The sequence below is a fragment of the Carica papaya genome, chromosome 4, assembly GCF_054855325.1.
Source record: "Carica papaya isolate Zhongbai chromosome 4, ASM5485532v1, whole genome shotgun sequence".
NCBI classification, from domain to species: Eukaryota; Viridiplantae; Streptophyta; class Magnoliopsida; order Brassicales; family Caricaceae; genus Carica; species Carica papaya.
Genome location: NC_142312.1, coordinates 6,434,492 through 6,445,538, shown reverse-complemented (window position 1 = coordinate 6,445,538; position 11,047 = coordinate 6,434,492). Strand labels below are relative to the sequence as shown.

The following is an 11,047-nucleotide window of genomic DNA, read 5'->3' as shown; positions in this document are numbered from 1 at the left end:
CCCACAAAATTAAAATCTTCCCTCCCCATCCAACGTCTGCAGAGTTTTGCTTCGTTACTCCGCAACATTTGTTTCTTCTGCGTCACCCCAAAACCATAAGTAAGCAGATCATATCATATTTAATCAAACCATTACTAGAAAATGTTCCCCCTATAACATTAACAGCTTTGTAACTCACTTTTTTCACATACAGAAGACAAACAATTATCATAACACTGGCAAAACATAACTATATATCTTGATCTGGAAAAAGTATAGCTCTAGATTGACCTTCCATAGTAAAGTTTAGTGTCTGTTTACACTAACGCAGAATATAATAACTTCCTTTTACAACTGAATGTAATACATTTACTTATTCCACTGTTAGCATACAGTTTTCTATTTGTCCTCGACGGCACTTAAATGTGTATAAATATGAAACCTTGAGGGCACTGTAGATGGACCCTAAAATTTGGGCAGACTATCAAATTTCATTTACTTCAAACACAAGTGTGCCTCTGGACTTATAGTTCGTGACAGAATAGGACACATCATATAAGGTAAATCGAGACAAAAGGAGCTGCACTTGGCAAAGTATATTTCCAGTTAGCATCAAGAATATACGCACCAAAATTATAGTCATCGCCCTTCAGAGGAATCAGCAATTTCTGCGGTGAACTCGCCAAATATGTCTGGGCATCCATCCCACTTTCCTTGCTCTCTCGATTCCCAATAGCCACCCACATACCGGAACGGTCCATCTTCACTTTCTCTCTGGAACCATCTGGGTTTCCACCCATTTTCTTGTAATTTCCTTGACTGCACAAAAGAGAGAAAGTGTGATTAAAAAATATTCAATAAATGAAGATATAAGATCCTAAAACTAAGCCCTTCTTGGAGGTAGAAGCTATTGCAGATGTCTAAACTTTTAGAACTAAATAGTTCCTATATATCTTCTCACATGCACCAGTTGCTTTAGCCACACTATATTCTTAAATTGTTAGTCAGTACTAGATTTAAATTCAATAAAAGAGCTTCATTTACATTCCAAGAGTTTCATTTGAAATGTCAATTCCAATAATAGCTTAAATTTCAGTTTAGATATTAAATTTATCCATTTGGAAGAAAGGAAAGCCAGTTGAAAAGAAAAGCCAGACTGATAATTTCCAGTATCTCCACTTGGATCATGATTGCATTATAATGGCAACACAAGATTCGGAGGACCTGCATGTGTCTACTCATCCTGGGTTCAGAGTAGTAAAATACCAAACACAAAGACATAAATACATCAATCAGGGACTAAAGGTGTCAACCATACCATTCTTTGCCTCCTCTCTAAACGTTGCTTCTCCGCATTTGCTTTCTCATATTCTCCATTCTCCAAGTGGCGCTGATCTGGTCTAAGTCTAGAGTCCGTCGGCGGGAGCTTCTCCTTAATCCGTGATCAAATACCCGGGATCAGACACAGCTATAAAAAACGATTAGACATGATGGGAGGAAAATAAATATGCATATGCAAAATTGATTTACCACATGATCTCTACCTGCAGTCCTTCTGTCAGCTCATTTAGAGTGATCGCAAATGACGTTAAGTTGTACCGGGTAAGATTAGGAGGAGGATTAGTCCTTTTCCACAACAAGGAGGCATTTGACGAGGGACTGCAATCCTTCGGTTTGCCATTCCCATCACCGTTTACGTAATACATGCTGTCATCCCATTTACCAAAAACAGTGGCAACCTTTTCCCCATAAACATCTTCAACAAATCCATGAACCTATAATGAATAGAACATTTGGCATTTATCACAATGGATGATACAGCTTATGAAATCGAAAGAAAGATATCAAGGCAGTCATACAGCATCTTGAAAGGTCAGAAGAATCTACCATTTCCTACGTGGCTAGAATGTATCTAATCTGGCTAAAAACAATGAGACTGGAGTTTCTATGAACATACTAACCTGGCGAGGATTTCTGTCAAGAATAGACTGCTCTTTGAACTTGAGTTTGCATGAATGCTGCCGATTACCCTGAATGTTCATTAAACCATGGTGGTCGCAGTACACTTTTCCAATGATAAGATTGTATATGGCAGTTGTAACCTTGAAAAAAATAAACACGCTAAATTATTTAGAACTTATAGAAGGATGCCAGAGGATTAAAAAAGGGAGCAAACAAATGAATAATATAGGGAACCCAATTAGTCTGGCACACCTTGCTCCACTGGAATATTTCTCCATCATCAAATTCTAGAGTCAGAACTCCAACAGGATCAAGTTGAATAGATCGGCCCCAAAATTTAGTACGGAGATTGCTGTCACCCCAAAATTTCCACCCTTTGCCTTCACAGTGGCAGGCAATGAGAGTTGGGTGGTGGCTAACCTGTTTAAGAAAAAGATATCATTCAAAGAAAAGCTTAAGATTCAAAGTAGTCGCAACATGGGCAGAACCATATGCATCCATGTTCAGTTGCTTACAGGTAAATATTCCAAAATCCACATAATGGACTCCAAAGATGCATTGTCGGTTGTCTGTTAGCAGTACACTTAGACAATTTCTGAAGAAAAACTTTCAATATTTATATATCTTATTGCCACTCAGACAAATTTAAACTAATAATTGGCTTACCATATAAATATCCCTCATAAAACTATTTTCCTGGAACCCTTGAACGCCCCCCAGCCCCGCAACCCCCGCCCCCCGTGAGATAAGAAAATCCCATATGCTTGAGGTTGATTTTGTGACTGACCAAAACCATAATTTTCTAGAGGTGCGAATGATGTAACATATGCCCTTTCGATTTCCACCATTTTAAAGATAGTAATAACAATTTTCCTTTTTCCCTTCCTATATTGAGAAAAAAAATCTTTCTGTTTCCTCGATCAAACTCCTGCTGAATACAGCTTGAATATCTCCTGCTTGTTGAACAGGAGAAGTGCTTAAGCATTATACTTTTCCACAATCTACATTCATAGAATTGCTGCATATATATTTGAGCATATTGCTTGATATGTTTATTGATGCAAGTTACAGACCTTCTCGGAGAAGAAACGAACTCCTTTGTCAGGATAGTCAGCTTCATATGTTTCTCCTAGTAAAGGATTGAAAGGTTTACAGTGACGACCTTCAGACGAAGCATACCCAGAAACCGCAAAAGCAGCAACATTTAGAACCCTAAGAAGGCTGTTACCCTGAAATCACGAGAGAAGCCACAGGGAGCAGGTTGTTAGGTTGAAGATTTAACATAAGAAAATTTGACGCTCAGTAAGTATTTACCATACAATCAGAGCATTCTGAATAAGTGATGGTGAATCAAACACCCAACCATTCCCCCAGCCCCCCGCCCCCCCTTCCCCGACTCACACCAGTCAACCCAAAAGGTCAAGTTGGGTAAATGGTAGTACTTTTATCTCTTTAATTATCTATAGAGCATGCAACTCAAAGATGCTTAGATGAACATGGTAGAAACATAAAGAAATTCACTGCATGAGTTAGCCAACAAGATACCTCTAAACTTGAATGGTTATAAAGTGCTTATACAAAAAGGCTTCCAATGTTATTTTATTGGAGAATAATTTCCTTTTCTTAGTTGGAAATATGAATCTAAGAGCTACCGAATTGACAGCACAACTATCAATTGCACAAAAAATACATGGCATCAATCAAGTATCCATCTTTTTATCAGAGAATTTATTTATTTTTTTGAAATAAAAATAAATAAATAAATTGGCTGATGCCTTTCCTCTTAAAAAATAATACTAAGGCTTAGCTACTTATTTGCTTGTCACTTTCACATGGAAATTGCATTATAGATGTAAATTCAGGCTGTGCCGTAATCTCAAAATTAAAATAAGAAATAAAAAATGCATTCACACGAATAATTAATTTTCTCAAAAATGAGAAAAAAAAATCAAGAGTTACTGAAACCACAAATATCATTTTCAGCTGAATCAAGTGAAGCAACTCCCATGAGAGACCAGCCCCACTACTTTACCGGAATCTTAGAGCAGTGGATAAGGTAGGCAAAATACTCTCACAAAAATCACCTTTCAAGAGAAATAATAACCAGAGAACAGAATGGAAGGTATAGAACGGAAGTATGCCAGAGACATTTTCCAATTTCAGGTCATAAACATACTACACGTTATCAACAAGCACATTGCAACTTATATACATGAAGCCAAACACTGTTTTGCATATCAAGAAGTAACATATATGAACTTACTGCTTTTCCATATTCATATGCTCTGTCCAAAAGATAAGAGTACTCCAAGTCTTCAAAGCATTTCTGAAGGGATGATATTGGTTCATTAAAGTAAACTGGGAGACAAACTCTAGTAAGATCTTTTCCAACGTTATCTTTGATCATAGACCAAAGACTAACCCCTTTCTCTTTTTCAACAGGATCAGGAAGCTTTTTTCGTCTTTCAATGTGTGGATATCCAGACTTACAATCTTGATTCTCAGTATGCATCTTCTCTGCATTACAAAATTGATTTCTGTCTCCTTTATGCTTCTCTGCATGATGACCAGTCCCAATCACAGACCCACAACTAACATTGGGTTCGGTAAAATACTCTTCTGTATCATAGAAGTAAGTTTCATCCTCATCAGACACATCCTCCAGCTCTTGTTTTTCAACATCATCAGATGATTCGGTAGTGCTGCATTCTAAGTCGCCAAAAAAAGCATGCAACGAAGTCAAAGAAGCAGGGCAAGAAGCTATTAACATCTTGAAAAATAAATAAATAGGGCAGAAACACACAGGAATCTGCGCACCAAAGCATGTAACTAAGCAAGAAATTCACATGCTCTCATTGCATAATAATACCAATTTTGTAATGTAGTCAAAACCAAAAAAAAAAAATTTTACTGTCATTTTAAGCTTTTGTAGAAATCAATATCAACATAGATTTGGTGACTATAAGAAAATCAAAAGTAAGTCTGTCTGAAATAAGTTTGATTTAGGAAATCATTCCATTTTTCTATAGAAAACTTATTTACGACATCCTGCTTACTCTTCTTTCAACAAATTCAAACTTCAGTACATGAAGAAAAAAAAAAACCAGAAAAGAAAGAACAATGAGAAGACCAGTTTTAAGATTTTTCATGTCCTAGGGACAACAAGATGATAAAAGCAAGAAAGTTACAATTATTTATTTTTCTTTTGACAGAGAAGATAATTAATTTGATCTACTCAGTTACCCAAATAGAAATTTCCAGCTGAGTTTCTTTTGCCTGACACAGTGAGGACACACGACTATGCATGCCCACAAAAAGTTTTAGATAATCTATACCACTATACTTTCCACGCCCTAGACTGGAAAACTCGTGCTTTCTCAGTTGGTAGTCACCATCATGAATCCCTGATGCTTCAGCTTCAATATTAGCTGCCTGTATGCACAAAAGACATTAATAAAATTAATCATGTCATAAAAAAGCTAGTGGTGGAAATACAATGCACTCAAAATAATTCTGAAAGGCCACAAAAGATACTAAACCAGTTACATAACTACAATCATTTGGTACCAAGTTGATTTATTACCAAACAAGTACTCATTATTATACAATTGCTAAACGCCATTTTGCTGCCAATAACTTCATGACTTGAAGACAATGCATGAACTGTCAAACTAAATCTTGAAATCATACTTTTTTTTAAATAAAAATCTTTCTCCATCCTTACTCCAATATGTAACAAGAAACAAATTAGAGAACTATAGGAACATAATTTGAGTACAATAAAAATGACCATGGGATGAGTCAGTAAATTTTTTAAACATCATTTATTTTTTTAAAAAAAATTCATTTGAATAGACTTCCTATGGAATTTATCCAAAGGCACGTAGAGAATCTGTGCCTTATTCCCTGGACCACACCAAATTTCTGTGCACTTATATTGGTTAATGTTCTATAGCACTAAAGAGTATCAAGGACTATAAAGATAGACAATAACAAATGGAATCATAAACAGAATCATTTGAAAGAGACATAATAGTCTTAAGCCTATATGAGCAAGAGATATCAGACACACATAAGAGACACTGTCTAAATGAATCCATAAATGTAAACTGCGAAAACCAATTAAAACAAGAATTATGTTACATCATCCGGGGACGTAGGACAAAAACCAAAATAGAAGAAAAAAATCACCACAGTTTTCATGAAGCAAGATGAAACACCGTACGGTATTTAAATTAGTTTATGCATCTGTCTACGTCATCAAGAAAACATCATTCTTTAATCTTTATATTGCCCAAGGCCATCAATACTTCACTAGAATAAGCATTTGAGTTCAATTAATTTCTACCTTTGGCAAACTCATTATCTTTATTTCTTGTTGTGCTTCTATAAGTTATTCTTAGGTGTTCTTTGCATACATTGTTTTGGTGTACCCTATGGTTATTTTTCACCAATGAAGTATTCCTAACCTTCAAAAGAAAAGTTAAGAGTACATCTCGTAAGTATAGTCCCAACTAGCATCATAATCTCAAAAGTGACTTCTAAGAGTCCATCAAACTGCAGCAGACAAGATGAGGCCAGTCTAATGAAATGAAAGAAGACAAAGCTGAAGACAACAAGAAACTGAGATGAGAGTTTGGTTGTGTTTAGCAATAATAGGAGACAGCTCTAATGCAAACCAGTTTTGGAGCTTTTTCAGAAGGAAGAAAAATAGGAATTTATCCTGTGTTTATTCTCATTCAATTTGTAGTCAATTTTTAATTTTAAGTTTCAATTATTCTTAATATGCACAATTCGGACATAATTTATTGTCTTTGCATCATCATTTTAAATTCTTTTGATTGTAAGAATCATCAACCTCCATGAAAGGTAAGAATTGAATTCTTATCATCAAGGAATTCAAGGTGGCGTGAGGATTGATCATAATATTTTGAAAGGTTCAGGTGTGTTCAACAAATGATAAATTGTAAGAATGGTCAGTTATTCTATTTTTAAAAAGACACGCTAAACAATTATGGAATAGTTATGAAAGAAACTTTGATCATTTTCCTTTCTCCTTTTCCTCATTTCGAGCGTGAAAAAGGTTGAATTTTTAAAGAGAAGAGGAATGATTGATATCCATTTGCTTTTCTTTGTCATCATTTCTATTTCTTTACCCAAACAAGTAAAAAAGTAGCGAATCCCTAGCTTTCCTTTCCTTTTCCTGGTTCCACTCACTTCGTACATGGCATTAGGTTAGGTCTATAAGATGAAACTAAGAAAATAAATTACAGATATATATAGTGCCTAACAACATTTAATCTTCAATGTAGTAAGTATTTCTGTCAACAAAGCATACTAATATTAAGCACAAGTTTACCTCTAACTGCCTCAGTGTATCTAGCAAATTTGAACGTTCTTCACATAGAACTTTAAGCTGCCCATGTATTACAGAGAATTCAGAGAGCATGATCTGTTCGCAATCCTTTACAAGGTTCTCGCCAATTCCCTCCTCGATTAAGCGCTTCTTTAGCCTCTCAGTTGATATAGATAAATTATTTGGCAGAAGTGAGAGATTATCATTCAGCGATCTTAAAGGGAAGAGGCTTCTAGTTGAGACCAAAGCTTGAATCCAAGCTGCTCTATCTCTCCTAGAGTCGGTTCTTAGATGAAGAGTCTTTGTTGCAGTAAATATATAAAACTTCCTATCGTCAGATTTGCTTTCGCGGAAAGATGAGATCTGCTGAAACAACGAGAAGAAATAACATATACACAATTATATACAGCAAGAAGCCTATAATTTTATTATTATGAAAAACAATTTACTCAATATATCCTTATTGCAAAAAATAAACTCAGACATCGTGCAGTCCTTTGCAAGTAGTTTTGTTTAACAGCTAGCAAATTATATGATCACGGCATGCTAAAACCCTCACCAGTATGTGGCGTTGCTAATGTCCAGTTAGACCTCGAAAGAGAGAGAGAGAGAGAGAGAGAGAGAGAGAGAGAGAGAGCTGTTAGTTTAAGCTCCCCAGTAACTCAACAGTTGTCTAGCCATATATTAAGACCGGTACAACATTCCAGTCGTCCAAACTCAATCCCAAAAACCCAGTAAAGTCAAAAAGAAACGAAATGAAAAAACCAAGAAATTAGATCCGGAAATGAACAAAGAATATTCTGAGAAGATGAACATCGCTTCCCGTCTTAAAGGAAGTCATAATATAAACCCAATCTTGTAATGGATAAGGCCCCAACCAGCTAGGCCATTGGCTTCAAATCCCCACACTACAATTTTGTTTTTGTTTACTTCACTTAAAAATGAAGCCCATGCCTCCAAAACCGCCAGACCAAGTCACTTAAAAATGGAACCAAATAACTCGAAGACTACAAACGGCAAGAAACAAAAGAGGAGACCCACTGTGAAATCTTTAGAGAACTGCACTGTTTGCGTCGTTTCCTTCATTTTGGGAGGGGGAAAAAAAAGATGTCATCCTTTCTCCCACAAACACAATTTGATGAAAAGTTTACCACTACCAGTCTAACAATAAAAAAAAAAATTAAAAAAAAAATTAATACAATGATTACTTGCTTAAGAGCAAAAAAGTATTATTTTATGAAGTCAAGCTCAATCACAAAGAAACTAAAGTACAGAGACAAGCAAAACAACAAAGTTTGACGAATTAAAACTGGATTCAGATTAAACGCGAAAGCAAAAACGACGTAAAAATCAAAGGAAAGAAAAAAAAGTATGTATATATATATATGTATATATGTATATATCATTTGATAGCTCGAATCGCCAAATCCGTCCATCCATCCATCCATCCATCCAATACCGATCAAGCGATGATGTGACTACAGTATTAATACCTAGACCTACAACATACCCTATAATAGCCCAAAGACCCACCTGCTGATGTGACCCACTCCGCATTAACAACCAGTTAAAAACTGTAAAAAAAAAAAAAAAAAAAAAAAGAGCTTAAACGTGAAAGAAGAAATTTCAAAAAAAATTTCAAAATTAAAAAAAAAAAATTTACGGGTTCTTTTACGTTTCACAGAGTTAAACGACGTATAATGTTTGAAACCTACGGTTCTTGCTTTTTCTTGGCTCAAATATCAAAGCATTTTCGTTTTCCATGTGAATCAGAGGTGGGAATAGTAACTAGCAATGACGCAATTGGTAAAACTCAATTGAATTTTTTTGAATCAAATGCTTACCTATTACTGGAAACATTCGTAGCGCCAAAATAGGTTGCAGAAGTTCAACCCAAATGTCGCTGATTCTAATTTTCAGCTTAATAGTACCGGATCTCATGCTATCAAACAGCATATTTGTTCTCACTTTTGCTTAAATTATTGATTATTCCGGCTTCCCTTTTATATATTGTTAAAATATACCTTTAGATGAACAATGCCGACGGTTTTCTGCTGCTTCCGTCTACCGCTGCAACTATCCATCCGCGAGAGCCTATTTGTGGACACATCTCCGATCAACCTGACGTCATCGGACGGCGGGAGAAGATTCAAACTCTCTGGGCGGCGAATCTTCGAGTACGACAAGATTCCGTTTCTTAGAAGGAACCACCTCGATCTCCAGCCCTTGCCGTAATTGGTCCACTTGTAGAGAACCCCGGCCACGGTGGCCTCAGATCCCGCAGTCGCCCTGCCACCATTTCCAGCGTCAGATCCAGCAAAGGCGGTGGCTGGCAAGCTCCTCGCCCTCGTCAGTGCCCAGGGAGCAGTCTCCGGCGACTGGTCCCCGATACCGTTGGGACTCTCCAAGGAAATACAACACAGAGGATGCAATTCCTTGACCCGCATTTTATACCAACCGACCCGATCTCAATAACGAGGGGAAAAACAGTCAGTTTCCCATCAGATACCAAGTCTGCAAAGAAATCAAGAAAAAGAGAAGAAAATTGAAAGAACAAACACGTTAAAGGAAAATGCGGTTAGGGTTAATGAGGAAGTAGAAAGGGGGGTTTCCTCGAGGAAGGAGACGAACCTGAGCTCTGAAACTGAGAGATTGAGAAGAGAGAAATTGGATTATTACTAAAATAAGGAGCGTTGTGTTTATACCTTTTAGCTTCAATTGATGGCAAAGTATAAAATATTAAGCTCCAAGTGAAAAAAGAGTTTGTATTTGCGTGATTATATACATATATATGCAGCTGTGAAGAGGAGGAGAAGTTGGAGGTGGTGATGCAGGAGGTCATAAAGAGGGTGGCAAAAGGGTAATTAAGTGAGTTCAGGGCTAGTAGTCGTAGACAAGGTTTTTTTTTTTTTTTTTTGCCTCTTTTTAATCTTCAATTAACTGGTTGTGCTGTGTCATGTGCGTGGGAGGGAGGGGAGGGAGGGAAGGAGAGAATTTAGCGTGAGATATTTATTATTCGTGGGAAATTCAGGCGATATATTAGGCTGGGATTTATCGGTAGGAAATCTTGACAGAGAGGACTGTGGCAGTTGATGATGTGTGGGAACTGAGACGGTCTTTTAATGGCATTTACTGCGTAATCATGAAATTTTATCTGCCACGTTAAAAATTATTTCTCTCTTCTCTTTTCTTTTATATATTTACTGGAGGAGTAAAAAATAAAATAGCAAGTAAGCATTTCGTGTGCCTAAATTAATGGAAGCACTTTGGGTTTAAGCAGATCCATAATTAGTGGTGAATGTGATATTTAATATTTTAGAATTCAAAATAAACCAAACTGGGTAATTATAAAATTACGATCTCCATAATAATTCAAGTAATTATAGAATTAATGCTTTTCTTTTTGAATTCTAATGATTAGATCAAAAATAAAATTAGATTTGTTATGTTTCTAGAAATGAAGACATTTGAGGTCTTTTCCATTTTTTGGTGACTAAGACTTTGACTTTAGTTTCTTATTCTAAAAGTAAAAATACCCTCAATTTCGGTAATCATTACTTACCTCCATCTACTTATGTTATTGTTAGATTTGGCTAACAAAAATTAAAGCGGTCGATTACCATATTCTAAAGTTTAATATATATATATATATATATATATATCGATGGTAAAAAGTACATGTTTGCTGAGGAGAATAGATGGTAAAAAAAAAAAAAAAATTTGAACAGAGCTACGCATGGGAAAATGGGG

General features: G+C 36.0%; 1 protein-coding gene across 6 annotated transcripts; it reads right to left on the bottom strand.

Annotated features, from left to right (window-relative positions):
* Window positions 1-238: 238 nt before the first annotated feature.
* ORP2A (OSBP(oxysterol binding protein)-related protein 2A) lies at window positions 239-10,177 on the bottom strand. 6 transcript variants are annotated; one of them, XM_088217611.1, is made up of 11 exons: window positions 9,929-10,176; window positions 9,322-9,811; window positions 7,301-7,663; window positions 5,277-5,373; window positions 4,205-4,650; window positions 3,015-3,170; window positions 2,194-2,361; window positions 1,941-2,081; window positions 1,525-1,754; window positions 1,298-1,418; window positions 239-798 (listed from the first exon to the last, which is right to left on the bottom strand). In XM_088217611.1, the coding sequence occupies exons 2-11, from the start codon at window positions 9,742-9,744 to the stop codon at window positions 619-621; spliced, it is 2,325 nt and encodes a 774-aa protein (XP_088073737.1). In that variant the 5' UTR covers window positions 9,745-9,811; window positions 9,929-10,176; the 3' UTR covers window positions 239-618. The 6 variants fall into 6 exon arrangements, 5 of the variants coding, with proteins under 5 accessions (XP_088073737.1, XP_088073736.1, XP_088073738.1 ...); XM_088217610.1 differs by having other exon boundaries at window positions 608-798; window positions 10,003-10,176; XM_088217612.1 differs by having other exon boundaries at window positions 608-798; window positions 7,301-7,660; window positions 9,929-10,175.
* Between the last annotated feature and the right edge of the window lie 870 nt (window positions 10,178-11,047).